The sequence below is a fragment of the Meles meles genome, chromosome 13 (genome assembly GCF_922984935.1).
Source record: "Meles meles chromosome 13, mMelMel3.1 paternal haplotype, whole genome shotgun sequence".
In the NCBI taxonomy this organism is placed as follows: Eukaryota; Metazoa; Chordata; class Mammalia; order Carnivora; family Mustelidae; genus Meles; species Meles meles.
Genome location: NC_060078.1, coordinates 65,133,151 through 65,148,279, shown reverse-complemented (window position 1 = coordinate 65,148,279; position 15,129 = coordinate 65,133,151). Strand labels below are relative to the sequence as shown.

The 15,129-nt window shown below is 45.2% G+C and overlaps 1 protein-coding gene across 7 annotated transcripts in view; it reads left to right on the top strand.

Annotated features, from left to right (window-relative positions):
• Positions 1-15,129, top strand: part of SORCS1 (sortilin related VPS10 domain containing receptor 1) — a 513,368-nt gene that overhangs the window by 463,026 nt on the left and 35,213 nt on the right. For all 7 annotated transcript variants that reach the window (XM_046027660.1, XM_046027661.1, XM_046027664.1 and 4 more), the window contains 3 exons: positions 1,231-1,417; positions 9,057-9,190; positions 11,565-11,688. In XM_046027660.1, coding sequence (XP_045883616.1) covers positions 1,231-1,417; positions 9,057-9,190; positions 11,565-11,688 — 445 coding nt within the window. The remainder of the gene's footprint in view (positions 1-1,230; positions 1,418-9,056; positions 9,191-11,564; positions 11,689-15,129) is intronic.

Here is a 15,129-nt window from a genome sequence, read left to right as displayed (position 1 = left end):
TTCCCCTGAAAATGGGAAAAGCTAACAAAACAAACAAGAAAACTTGATAAAGGACAGGCTGCCTGGGACGGAAGCTGGTTTTTGTCAGTTGGGTCTAAGAAACTTTGTTCCTTAAGAATCTCTACTATTATTCCCAAAGTGTTTTCTTACAGGTCTGGGATTTTAGAAAGCAGATCTTTATCCTCTCTCTCCTTGCCTCCCACTGGGAAATTTAGATCTATATGATTCCAGTTCAGCTATAAAATGGGGATTGCACGTCCTTCACAGCTGTGTGGTTTTGACAGTCGTTGATTTGGTCCAAAATTTTACGGAGGACTCATCTACTCACATGTCTTATAACAACCCTTTGAGTGAAGAGAGTAAGGTATTATTGTGGCCATTTCATAGATGAGGTAACTGAGACCCAAGGAGGCTGAATGACTTGGATGAAGTCATGTGACTTGTTATTGGCACCCTGGATTCAAGCCCGGAGGAACCAGCTATGCTTTTTCCCCCTATAATGAATGAAATGCAGGTCCACAGAGATGGGTTCAAATCCTAGGTCTGCCCCTAAGTAGCTGTGTTAACCTTAAACAGATAGTTAGAACTTCATCATCCCTACCTGTAAGGTGGACAAATGTAACCTGTTTTTCTCTCCCAGCTAAGATTCTGTGAAGAATAAAATAATAATCATTTTTCTAGCACGAAATACTGAAGTGTAAAAGAATTAACCATCATTATCTTAAATAATAATAGCGCTGAGCCTAGTGTCCTATCAGGTGTGAGACAAGGTGTCTTTTAACCTTCCTCTCACATGGATAGGGAACCAGGAATGAGAAGGGGACTCAGGGGTCCTGAAAACCTGGGAAGAGGTCTATAACCATGAGGGTAGGCTGAATCTTTAAAGCTGTGTGTGTACACCTTTTACTCATGGGGATGATAAGAGTACAAACAGATCCCTCAGAGAAATTGACTCTCAAATTAGAGCTGATTATCAAACACTTAGTTTTCCAAATATTGAAACTTTTGGTGGTAGATGCCCTTCCCATTTGGAGAACATCCATCTTGGTAAGCTCCAGTCTGCCAGGCAACATCACAGGGATTCTGTCTAATGCAGACAGATGCTCCCAGCTGCAGGAGGGAGCCGGAGTCTGCCACGAGCCCCGAGCCAGGGACCGAGACAAGTCCCAGCCCCTGGCGCAGAGGCGGCCAGCACCGACTCCCCTTCTCTGATGCTGGGCTGTTTTTCAGGGTGACGTCCAGAGGACACTCATCCAAGTGGACTTCGGTGATGGCATTGCGGTATCTTATGTCAACCTCAGCTCCATGGAGGACGGGATCAAACACGTCTATCACAACGTGGGCATCTTCCGAGTGACGGTGCAGGTGGACAACAGTCTGGGCTCTGACAGCGCCGTCCTGTACTTACATGTAACTTGTATGTTATTACTGTTGTTGGTTTATGACATAATTCAAATATCGTGTCCTTTGAAAGTATAACTCAGAATTTCCTGTGTAGAAGCAGCTCACCGGTTACCTTCAAGGAGATGGGGAGGGAGGATAAGAGAGCGGAGTGGGAGAAAATGGAAACAAAATCAGGGGGTGGAGCTTGAATAATCCTAGAATTTGTGTGGCTCCAACTTGTTCTCATTGCACTTACTCTGCCTTTTCCGGGCGCCTTTGAGACCGTACCCTTGCGGTCGGTGGCTGGGCCGAGCTCTTGGATTGCGTATGAGTTTGTCACTTTTTTTTTTTAGTCAGAAACATTTAAAAACAATCCCCACATATGGCTCAATCTAATATATTGAAAATTAGCACAAGTGATGGAATTTGTGCCCATCTGATTGTTCTTCTCCTCCCATGATATGTCCCACTGTAAATTATGCTTTGAGACTTTGGCTTCTTTTAAAAAGTGTTTCCTGGGCTCTTATCTGTGCTGTTCGGTGTTAGAGGGAAGGCGGTGTCAGGCGAGGGAAAGAGCTGCATTGAGAAGTCGTTCCTAGAAGTGTTGAAGCGTATTTGTCCCGTCGAGGGACGTGAAGGTGTGCTAAGTCTGATGAGGTCACAACAGCTCCTAAGTTATGTGTCAGGCAAACGTGCGCCACGAATGCCTCTGGTGGCAGGTGTGTGGGTGTCCCCAGGTAGGCTTGCGACGTGTTTAGGTTGCTACAGAAATGCTTTGCTTTAAAAATGAAAGTAGCTACATGAAGCCCCAGTGACGTAGTGGATAAGGAGCTGGCGTTCTTTAAAATGAAAGTAGTTTCTTTTACGAGTGGCCTTGTCCAAATTAATTCTAAATCCTAGACCAAGAGCGTTAAGACTGGGCAGGATTCCATGCCTCCCACCTGCCTCTTGCACACTGAACTGATCACAGAACATACCAACTAGAATCCTTTCTTCTTAAGCTGCTGTGGTCCAGTGGGAGGACAGGACACTTAGGGATTCCCCGGGTGATTGTTCATTTCTGAGGATTCCTGCAGTATCCGTGATTCTCGATCTTTCTCTCCCACACACTCATGACAAAGGTGCTCAGAAGAAACACTTCCTCTCTTCTCTGGGTTTAAGTGAAGTTTTACAAGATTCCCAGTCGGCACACGCCTCCTGCCTCTTTTCAGCCTAAGTTTATTAAGCAATTACTATGCACCAAGCCTTGTGCTAAGCAAGCCCTTTGCATGTCTGATCTGACTTCTCAGGACAACCTGAGGAAGTCAGCACGGTTAGAAACCCTACTTTACAAAGAACAGCAGGGGCCAGAGAGCTTGAATAACGTATTTGAAATTGCAGACCTGCTATCTGGCAAAGCCAGGTCTCAGACTCAGGTCTTTCCGTCTCTGGAGCACCAGCCTTTGATCCCTGAGGTCATTGTCCGTGCGATCAGTGATGGAACTTGTCCCCTCCACTCCCTTGCAGATTGTCCCAAAGAAGCAGGAGCAACTACATAGGTTTAAGGCACATTTCAGAGGCTCCCTTCCTCGTGACTCAGTGGCAGCCCCTCCCCTCTCCAGGCTGTCCTGCATGGACTTTCTGGAGTTATCTCTTTCTAAGGAATAATCTTCCTCACTAAGGAATGGTCAGGAAATCTCCCAGAAATACATCACAAACATTGGTTATTGGTAGCAAAACTAACTTATAACGCAGGTGCCGGTACCTTTGCTGGGAATGGTCAACTACCCAGCAGCCTCTCATTTCCCACGGCTTAGTCAGTAAGGGGAGGATTTTTGTTTGAGAGCTGCTCTCCTGAAGAATTACAATAATTTTAGTCCATATCTTGTGTATGTATGAAATGTCTACCGCACTCTAACCACATGTGAATATGGATTTGAAATGCCGCAGCTTCTCGGTCTCCGTTTCTCGGGCTCTCCCATCGATCACCCACACGTTGGCTGCCCTGTCGCCCCTTTGGTTCATCCTCACCCCAAGAAATGATCGTATTCCTTGAGGGCTAGCTCCCTACCCTGGCCCTCTGCCAGGTTTACTCAACCCTGGGAAGAAAAACAGCACAGAGATCAAAGGTTGGTGAAGCCAAGACTTCGAAAAGAAATAAGCTTCACTTTTTTCTTTTTCTTTTTTTTTTTTTTTCCTCCTCATTAGCCTCATTGAGTGGCTCAGCAGTTTGACTTTCCCCTTAGTGGCACATGCTTTGTAAGGGGAATTTTTGTGTTCTGGTTCTAATTTTGTTAGGCTCCTCTTGGGTTCAGTGTTTGGATAAGCATACCTCCTATAATGGAACCCCTCTGCAAGCCTACTTTGGCATAAGAATTAACTGTTTTGTACTAATTCTATCGAAGCAAGACTCTGTCTCGCCTGATGCCTCCCCTGTGACAAGCATGTCTTTGGGACAGAGCAAAAGCAAAGATGGGAGAAGGACTTTCTTTTTGATGCTATTTTACGCTCAGAGGAAGTCAGAACAAGACCATAATTGATTAACATTCCCCCACATCTCAAACCTGAAAGGGATCATGGCAGTTTTTGGTGCTACGGTCCCTGGTTCTGGGGCCAGAGCTGGGGTGGGGGTGGGTGGGTATTTTTTGTAGAACAAACACATTGGACTGGGTTAGATGTGGTTAGATGCAGATACTGGCCTGAACTCCTGACCAACTCACTCCATTTCCCTGAGCCTAGGTTTTCTCCCCTGTTGTATGGGGAAACCTCATCTTGTTGCTCAGGTTCCTTCAAGCAGAATATGCCGTGATCTGTCAGCTATTAAAGCTTGCTTCTCCACCATCCCAAAGTATGTTGTGTTTCTACATAGGGGTGCAGAGCAGCAGCTGTCAGCTCAGATTCCAAGCCCACCCACTGCCTCTCTCATCAGTACTCCTCCTCTTTGCCTGGACTTCTCCCCCATTGCCTGACTTGATGGCATTCTCTCTCTCTCTGCTCTCCAGGTCAGAAAGGAGATTTGATTCCAAATCAGAGGGTTTTGTTTTTGTGTTTGTTTTTGTTTTTTTGACACGGGTTTGGAAGGTCATCAGAAACAAATGGAGATGATGTGCCTGCTCTAACGTTGCCAGGAGTGGGCCAGCCGTTCTCACTGAGAGGCTGGGTAATCTGTTGTAGCCTGACAGTTGGAAAGTCCTTGGGGATAGGATTTACCGTGCTCTGCGAGTTTGCAAACTAACAAGACATGCAGTGCGGCCGGTGTTCCCTTCAGCTGGCAGAGCAGGGGATAGAATTTAGAGGACGTGCAGATTTCTCTCAGAAAACTACTCCATCTCAGCCAGTCTTGCAGAAAAAAGTAACTGAAAACTGTGCAAATTTGCAGAATGGGAGGTTTAAAAAAGAAAGAAAGAAAGAAAGAAAGAAAGAAAGAAAAAGATGAGACAGATTTTCTAGTTTTTCCCAAATCTTTCCAACTACTTCTGTACATAGGTGCCATTAGAAGATGTCTTTCTGTTTCTATCTTAGGGTAAAATGACGGTTTTCTTGAAAACCTACACAGCTTTGCAACTTTTCATGTGATTATCATTTTGTCCAGCAAATGTCAAACCCAAGTTTTGTAAAGTGTGGCTTAATGAGTCATGTGCCCCAGAGTTACATGGTAAAGATATAGTGTCCTAGACCTTATCCCAGACCTGCTATCTTGGAAGTCCTAGAGGTGTGGGTCATCATCTGCCTGAACAGATTAGTATAATCCTTATGCACTTTGAAGTTTCAGGAACTCTGTTTCAGGATCTCATCTTTATCCTTTGAACTACTTTTATTTCTTCTAGCAGATTTTTAACATTTCAGACAAACAGCCATGTAATGCACACACAATATTTAATTTGGTGGTCAGACCAGGTCTCCAGGTCAGACCAGGCAGAGACAGTCCCCAGCAGCTGGTACTGTGCATATACATGCCCGCGCGCGCGTGTGTGTGTGTGTGTGTGCATGCTCATGTGCGTGCACACACACGCATACACACGATGTTCAGCCTTACAGACATCAGCTGCTTTCGGTAGCACATTAGGGCTAAACTGGGAAAGAGGGAGACCAAATTAACACAAGTTATTTCCCAGTTCCCTCACCCACCTGGCCTGGAGGATTCATATGGAGTGATGCAGTGCCACCTGCCGTCCCTTTTGTGCATCACAAGCACCTGTCTGCCAGAGCCACATCTGCCTGCTTGTTCAGCTCTGGATTTAGTGCCGCCAGCCAGCTGGGGGCCTCCAGGGGCTGGAGTGTAACTTCTGCTGCTCAGCGAGGTTAGTGCGGACTGCACTCTCTGTACACAGAAGAGATGCTTCAAAGATTGGCTTTGGGGCAGCAGGTGTGTTAAACGCATGAGAAGTAAATGAACACAAGAGGACAAGGTGGGAATATGAAAGGCAAACTGCGCACATGTGAATGAACGTGTGATGTGTACACCTGCAAGAATGAACGCAATAGAACACATGGATGCGTACTTCAGCGCCTACAAGCCGATGCGCTGTGCGTTCTCAATCCTTCTTAGATCTCATTGGCTCCCGCTCTTTCCCTCCATCTCTCCCCTGCAGCCACTCCCGGGTTCTTGCTGTTCCTCAGAAGTGGCAAACATAAACGTCCCCCTCAGGGTCTTTGCACTTGCCCTGCCCTCACCCTGGAGCATCAAGAGGAGGTGGGGGTGGGGGGCCCTCCTTCCCTTTATGCAGGTCACTGCTCACATGTCATTTCTTCTGAGAGACAAAAACAGCCCTCTCTGGCCTCCCCCAGCTTTATGTGTGCAGTGCCCCCTCCCCCAGTGAGACATGAGCTCCGCCAAGTAGCAGGTGTCCCCAGCACCTAGAATAATGCCTGATGTGTGGCAGCCCTCCGAAACTATTGAAGGAATTAATGACTACATTTCATGGAGAAGGTTCCATTTCTGCTGTTAACAGGACCCACAGATGCCATCCTTCCTCTGATGTTCTGACTTAAAAAAAAAATATTCAATTCTCATATGTGAGAGAGAGAGACACAGAAAATGAGTCCCTTAGGATGGAACCGACATGCTTAAGAGAGCTTATCTAGTCCTTGTATTCTAGCTGATCAGGGAGATCACCGATAAGGAGAGTCAGGAAGAACATTCCAGAAGCCTGGTCACTGCCACTGAGACTCGAAGGCTGGCAGGTACCTTGGGAGAGGTGTCTACCCTGAGGCCTTGGGTCAGCACACGTCAGCACCTGCTGGAGCAAACCGATGGATAGGGAACAGCAGAGCCATGTAAGAAATGAGAGCCTGTATAAAGTGCACTTGCCAGCGCTGGGGGTATATTTCAGTGATGGGTAGATACTGACTCTTAGTAGTTATTTTGTGAAGATGGGAGAGATCTTTTGGAACATTTGTCACTTGGCCAGAGCATGGGCTTTAAAATCAAACTGCTTTAGCTCACATCCTGGAATTGATGTTTCCTAGCTCTGTGACCTTGGGAAAGTCATTGTCCTCTATTCGTTCATCTTTAGTTGGAAATGACAGTAGTGCCTATTTCTTGAGGTTGTTGTGAGGAGCAAATGAGAATGAAAAGAGTCATTAGCAGAATATCTGACACATGGTCATCACTCAGATGCTGCCCTTTTTTTTTTTTTTAGCACATTGAACCATTCTGACTTATGAACAACTACTTCTTATCATATGCTTTATAAGTCAGAAAATCAATTCTGTTCTGTATGCAGGTCACGAAGCCTCTAATTCTTTAAAGAGAGAGAAGCATAGACAAAAGCAGAAACAAGAAATTGCATCATCTGTTCACCTATCCAACAAACATTCGATTACCTGCTACATCTCAGGAACTAGTTTTTAAATACAAAGATAAATATGAAAGACTCTTACCCTCCAAAAGTTTGATTTTAGGTCAATATGTGTTAACTATCATCATCATTATTAGGTAACGGGAATTTTAATTTCGAACAGGTAGCATGATCAACTTGGCTTTCTAGAAAAATCACTCTCACCACAGCTTGTAGTGTGAGAAGATACATAGTCATTGCCATCCATAGTATGAATGTATAATGTGCACACATGTACGAATGAACTCATATAAGCACACATATGCATACCTCAGAGCCTACAAAACAATATACGATGTGTTCTGAATCCCTCTTAGATCAGGGATCTAAGCCGCTTGGGCTTTCTTTCTATTCTGCAAACACAGAGAACCACCTCTCCCTCAAGATCTTTGCACTTGCTCTTCCCTGACCCGGGAGTATATGTTTTATTCTGGGTGCTGAGGACCCTGGCACTTGGTGCAACTTGTTATTACTGCGGAAGGCAGGCACTGAACACACAGAGCAGGAGGGCGGATTAGCTTGGGGCAGGTTGGAAGCAGGAAGATAGGTACGGCTCATGACAGTCCAGCTGTAAGAGCCAGAGAAGGACTGGGGGCGGGGAGGGGAGCTCTCACCGAGAGGTATTTATGAAACCGAGTCAGTGGTTTCCAACATAGAATGAGTAGCAAGGGGTAAGGAATCCAGATTGACTTTCTGCATCTGGGCTGGTCCCCTGGATAAACATTGTTTTCCATTCATCAAGACATGAAGAATAGAGAGAAAATGGGGGGAAAGATAATGAATTTCTTAGGATCATTGGGCTCCTAATTGAGTCCCAAGTTGTGTAGGTGGTTTTTGAGTTCTGAGCATGTGCTTTATAGTAGAAGGTCAGTGTGTGGATGAGATTACTCAGCAGAAGAGTGTATGGAGGGAAAATGCCAAAGTCAGTATCCTAGGAAAGCCACCCAAAGACCCAGCAGAAGAGGTGGTGATTAAACCAGGTGGAAAGGTGCCACTTTCTTCTCTACTGCATGGAATAATGATGGGATGACAGACTTTTGCCATGTTCACATAAGAGAAAACTGCATTTTTCCTAGGAGAAGTGACTCAAAGGGAAGACCAGGGGTCAGAGGAGGGGCCCTACTGGTTCTCTCTGAAGAGGGTCTCACAGCTTTGTGGGTTCATGCGTCTGACCAAGGCTTCTCCCTAATGGACCCCCATAGCTAAAATCATCCCCTTTTCAGCTGATACCCACAGAGCTGTCTCTCCTTGCTTATGCGTACTTGGGCCTCGACACACTGAACTCAACACCGAGCAGTTTGAACCGGGTGCTGTTACGTATACTCGTGAAGAGAGGCCCTTCCACACAAACACACAGATTTACACATATACAGATCTTGAAAATCCCAGCAAAGAGTCAAGAATAGTCTCATTTAGAATGGTGTGGGGGTCTGTGCTGTAACCCCCACCCCCAGCCCCCGTGGCCACACACATGGAGTCTGTGAGGGTTCTGTCCTCCCGGTTTACCCCCGCAGACGCGACTTCTTGGGAAGACTTCGCATCTTTCTGTGAATCCTCGTTTATGCCTCTTTATTTCGGGAATTCATAAATTACTTGTAAGTTTTTAAAGTTTTACACATAAATAACTCGGGTTTTAGGCCTGGCAGAAAGATCAGTAAGTGGAAAATACTGAGAGACACAATGGGTCCCAATAATATCTTTTCTCCCAAGTAGGGAAAGCCCCATATCCTCAGGGAGTGTGACTGTGATGTTTTGGAAGCTTCCAGAATGAGTATGTATTCTCTTCAGAGCAGGGAAGGGGAAGCAGAGAAAGCTTTTCCTTCTCTATGCCTCGTCTTTTCTCTCATGCCTCAGGTCCCCTGGAACACGTACACCTGTCTCTTCCTTTTGTCACCACAAAAAACAAAGAGGTCAACGCAACGGCAGTGCTGTGGCCCAGCCAAGTTGGCACCCTCACTTACGTGTGGTGGTACGGAAACAACACGGAGGTAGGTCCGCTCAAAATGGCTGAAGGGAAAAAGGAAAGGAAAGGGCTTGTGTAACTCAAGAGTCTAGGAGTAGTCCTGGCTCCGGGGACAGCAGGCTCATCGTGCCCCAGTAATCTCATCAGTGTGTTCCCTCTGTCCCTCTGTCTCTCTCTCACCACACCACACCTGCCCCTCACCTCTGCCTTGCTCTGTGTTAACCTTCTTCTTCAGCTGGCCTTCCCTTTGCAAAGGGCTTAGCGGCAGCCTGAGCTTTATACTCTCACAGCTTAGCAGAGAAAAATAAACCATCTTTCATAGAAGTTCTAGCAGAAGTCATTCCCAGAATGAATTACTATTGGCCAAGCCTTCCCGGTGCTCGGGGTAGAAGGAGACGTGTTGAAGTCAGCCTCCTTGGAACCACATGGACACAGAGAAGGGGGAAAATGGCCCCCCAAAAGGGGGAAAAAAAAAGTAGATACCAGACAGTCAAAAGCAACAAATAGGGGCGCCTGGGTGGCTCAGTGGGTTAAGCCGCTGCCTTCGGCTCGGGTCATGATCTCAGGGTCCTGGGATCGAGTCCCGCATCGGGCTCTCTGCTCAGCAGGGAGTCTGCTTCTCTCTCTGCCTGCCTCTCTGTCTACTTGTGATCTCTCTCTGTCAAATAAATAAATAAATAAATAAATAAATAAATAAAAAAGCAACAAATACTTACCACAACCTTGCCCCCAGATGGCCTCTTCCCTTGAATCAGACATAGCCACTCCTTTCTCTCAGCTTTACCCTTTCCGTTTTCCCAGAACATGCCCTGTGATCAAAAGTCAGCAGCAAGTTTAAAATGAGCAGAGACCTTAAACTTCATTTACTTTAAGGTCTCTGTTCTTCAGATGAAAAAATCAGGAGGACACACATGAAGGGATTTCCTCCCTCCTTGTTCAGCTGCTCCACGAGGAGGCTGGATCCAAGGCCTTCCCACACCCACGTGAAGTTTCCTTCCCCTGATACCAGGCTGAAAGCTCCGTTTTGAACTTTCTCCGTTCTCACAGATTACAGTTTGCCTCCAAATGTCAGTTAAGGCAGTCCGGGCGAAGGCCTCCCCAAAGGGCAGTGGCATGAGCTGCTCAGAACGAGAATGCTTCATCCTCCAGCAGGGCCACTCTCCACTCTCTTGCGCTTGGTGACTTTGCTCTTCAAACAGAGTGCGTCCTCTCCCGACATAAATCTTTTTCTACCCCAGAGCTGAATGTTGGCTTTAACAGGAGTCATAATTTTGCCTAGGCCCAGGGAGGAAACCTCTCCTGACCCCAGACCTCCTACTTGCCTGGCAGGGGAAGGAAACTCTCATGTCTCCTGCTAATTTAACTCCACTGAAAAGAAGCTTTTTAAAAATTTCTTCTGAAACTATCCATGTAAGTGTGGCCTAACTTGGGCCCAATACCCACAGTGGCAGAGAAGAAATCTAAGTTATTTACGTAAAATGTAGTGTTGGAAGGGGAAGGTACTAAACAACTTTCTTCTGTGTGTCTTTTTTCTTTAATGTTTTTTAACCTGACAGCAGAAAACCAAATTCTCAACAGATTACGTTGAGTGGGTTTCTTATGCTGGGCGTTAACCTTCCCGCTGCTATATGGGGAGCTGGTTACATGAATTTAGATTTTTAAGTTAATTAAGACAGGAAAGAAATGTTTGTAGGAATGAGTGGAGGGAGGTCAATAGGCTAATCATCTTTTCCTCTAGGACCCTGGCGTCCGATGATATCACAGGTACGACTCCAACTTGTAATTTTTTTTCAGTCCTCAAACCACTGTCCAATTAGTACTTGTTTCCATAGCAGCTACTTCCAGAAACTGCTGATAGGGCTTCTCAGAGGAGTCAAGCCACACAAGGCCACTTGTAGTCTAACGAGGACAGTTTTGGTGTCCATTGCTGTGTTCCATTGTAATGTTCTGGAAATCGTACCCCCTAGAGATGACTGACTGCGAGCTTAGAGAATTTCAGTGCCTGCCGCCTACCTCTGGATTAGCATGAGCTGCCTGTTTGGGTCTGATCTGAGTATTTCTTTGTTTTAGAGACCTACCAGTTATGAGTAGGTTGCAGATAGAGATCTGTCTCACCACTAAGCCAGACCTGTCGATCTCCCCAGCCCTGAACCAGGATGACACCGAAAGAGAGGGTCATAGTCATAGGGAATGGGCAGAGCCCTTGGGGTCATGGCTCTCATAGCTCCTTTCCAGCCTGGACTTGAGATGATGGGGAAGCAGCTGGAGCCATTTGCATGGGGGTACACCAGGAAGAGCCTGTGCTGAGTTAAGTGGCTTGTTGGTAGCTCAGAGCTCGTGGCTGGTCTCATCGGTGACTGAGCAGCTGTTCCCTCACTCTGTGCCCTCACCTGTTTCAGCCTCTGATCACCTTGGAGGGGAGCATATCATTCAAGTTTACTTCCGAAGGGATGAACACCATCACAGTGCAGGTCTCCGCTGGGAATGCCATCCTGCAGGACACGAAGACCATCGCGGTGTACGGTGAGTGCCTGTGTGCCTGCCCCCTTCCTGGCTCACCTTGCTTGGCCTCCCCAAGCTCAAGTGAGGTAGTGTGGTTGTAGGCTACCAGAGGCCCCCAGGCCTCTAACCAGACAACAGAGGGCAGTGGTGGAGAAAGAAGTCAGGTCTGGTCTCATCCTCTGGGGAAGATGTGTTTCCCCAGCACAGTTACGGCTCCAAGACCCCAGGAGCGTGTACTGGTTTGTGATTTGAAAGTGGCTCTTCTACTCTCACTCACCTGAAGTGGGACAGGATGAGTTTCATTACATGTAAAGCGGATTCATCCCATTGGGTATCTTGGTGGTGTTTTTGAATAAAGAAAACCCATTAGAAAAGAAAATAGTTAATATTGAGGCTTTGTTAAAAGTTCGACCTGAAGAGTCTTGATTATTAAGGACAATCTACCAATATCTAAATATCCTGAGGATCTCTTCCTCAAATATGTATCATCAAAACAAACGAACAGCAACAGCAACCACAAGAAGTCTGCTTGAACGGCGACAACAAGCAGATGTCACGTATCGTCCTGGACTGGATATTAATTGGAGCAAACATCTATACACTCTTCTAATCAGTTGGGAAGTTGAATGTAGTCAGTATTGCATGGAATGAAAATTTACTGAAGTGGAAAGGTAGGATCACTGACTGAAAATGGGGGCTTAAAAACAGTTTCTACAAACTGATCTCATTTTGGTAATTTTTGTCTGCACGGAAAGATGGTCAGGTATGCAGAGTGTTATTAGTGGGTGATAAAAATGTGAAGTGTATTGTTAATATTAAAGTGGTACCTATGCATCATGGAAAATTAAAGTTTAACAAAGACCAGAATTTAAAAGAAGATAGGACAGGTAAATGCTGTGCAGAGAGAGAGCAAAAGGGAGAGTTGAAGGGTGGATGGAGGAGACCAAAACTGAGACAGAGAGAGAGAGAGAAAGAGAGAGAGAAACTAGCTAGTGGTCCAAATAATATCAATTGCCCCAGTCCCAGAATTAATTGGTTCTGATGCAGGTTCTGCTTTTCATTTCTCATCTTACCAACTTGACCTTCAAATTTAAAAAGTAATTTGTAAGGAACTTTAAACCTGTCTGAGGACACTATTCCGCACATGCCCAGGAATTAACTTCATAATGTTTCCTCCTTTCTCCCCTCCCCCGCCCATCACCCTCCCCAGCCTCCTTCAAGAGGCTTGAGAAGCCCAAAGAGTAAGTGAAAGCAAACCAGGGCTGTGGTTTTCCTAACAAGGTCCTGTCAGTGAGGAGACCTGTCAACCTGGTGGCCACAGTGGAGAACTTTTGCTTCTCTTTCCTTCTGCATCTCCTTTCTATACTCTGGGAATGCACTGAATCCTCATAACAACCCTGGTGTAGGGGTGACTGGTGTTACTACTCTCATTTGTTCCTTTAGCAGGGTGGGTAACTTGTCTCAGCTCGGAGCTGGGCCTCTAACCCAGCCCATCTAGACTGCAGGGCCCATGCTCTGAAGTTACCCCACTAACCAGCTCTCGTGGCTGTTCCACATGGGCTCTCTGTCCTCTGTCTCCTTCCTGGAGGTCATGGGTGTCACTGATGGGCACTGACCCATGACCCATTGCCTTCTCAACAATGGCAGGATTTCTTTCTCTTTATGGCTGAATAATATTCCATTGTATGTCTATACTGTACTTTCTTTATCCATTCCTCTGTCTGTGGACACTTAGGTCATTTCCATATCTTGGCTATTATAAATAATGCAGCAGTGAACGTGGGGATGCAGATCTCCCTTGAAGTTAGTATTTTTGTTTCCTTCTTATAAATAGGCACAAGTGGGGTTTCTGGATGATATGGTAGTCCCATTTTTAATTTTTTGAGGAATCTCCATAGTCTTTTTCTATCTTTCTTGATGGTCACATTTCAAAGAGATGGCTCCAGGTTCCTGAGAAAGGCATTCCTGGTTAGGAAAAGATGTGTATCTCAGAAGAGCAGAGAAGAGATTTACAATTTCAGGTTTTCTAAAGTAAATGCTGGAAGCAAAGGGATGTCAGAGACCTGCAGTCAGGAAGAAAGTTGTCTAAAACTTAGTTAAGCTGAGGGGAATGTTAAGGCCCTTACAGACAGACCGAAGGAAGGATTATATTTGGGAAATTGACAGGGGAAAAACTGTCCACCCCAAGCCACCAAATGGACTGCAGAAAAGAAATCTGGTTCGTTTAGTCGTTTAGTCTGCATTGTTTCCCTTAATTTGCTTCAGGGCACAGGTTTGCTTTTAAATACAAAAAAGAAAATGTAAATGTGTAGAATTCATCTGCCTCAGCAGCTGCAAACACACACACACACACACACACACACACACACACACACACAGAGTTGGCCTTTGAATGACACAGGTTTCAACTGCAAGGGTTTCCTCGTATATGGATTTGGGGGGTAAGTACAGTCCAGTACTAAAAATGTATTTTACCTTCCGTATTATTTTCTTAATTTTTCCTTTCTCTGGTTTACTTTATCGTAAGAGTACTGTGTATGAAGGATGACATACAAAATAAGTGTTAATTGACTACATTGTCGGTAAGTCTCCTGGTCAACAGTTTGCTATTAACAGTGAAGCTTTTGGGGATAATTGTGGATTTTCAGCTATCAGGGTGAGGCATGGCGTCCTAAACCACATACTGTTCAGAGGCTCAACCGTGTGTGTGTGTGTGTGTCTTTATTACTGGTGTGTGTGTGTGTGTGTGTGTGTGTGTGTCTTTATTACTGGTATTCACCTTGTTTAGTATTCCCACAAGCATCCCCTGCTTGTTGAGTAAACTTAAGTCTAACACTCCTGTGTCCTGCTACTGAGCTTGCTAAGTTATTACAGAGAGAGCCATGTTATTTTTCTATCTGTGTCTTTTTATAAAGATAAACAGGTTCCCTTACACATGATGTTTTTGTTTGGTAAGGGGTTTGGGGAGAGTGAAAATGACATCAATTTACATATTTAAAGAGAAAAGTTAGGACTCAGTGGCTGATTCCTTGGGACTCCCATTTACATGCTACTAATTAAGATGCATTTCATTATTCTCCATCAGAACTGAAGTGGTGATGTTCATACAGGTGACCAGTATCTCATAAAACAGTCAAGCTGTGAAAAATACGTCTTTGAAATAGGCTAACTGCCATAATACACTCCTTACAATTTAAGAGTCTTCAAAGTCTGTGTCTGATAAGTCTTTAGCATTGTTAGGAAATGCACAAGTGGGCTTTTATGTTTTCTGAATGTATAATCAGCATTACCCATGTCACTGAGCCCCTACTGAAACATGAGAACATGCTTTAAACAAGAAAGAAATGTTTGTTGAATAAGTAAATACATAAATTACAGACAGCCTCCAGTGTTATGTAATTATTTATTTAACAAATTTATTAAAAGACTAGCTAATAATCAAAAACCTACCATGTGCTTGGT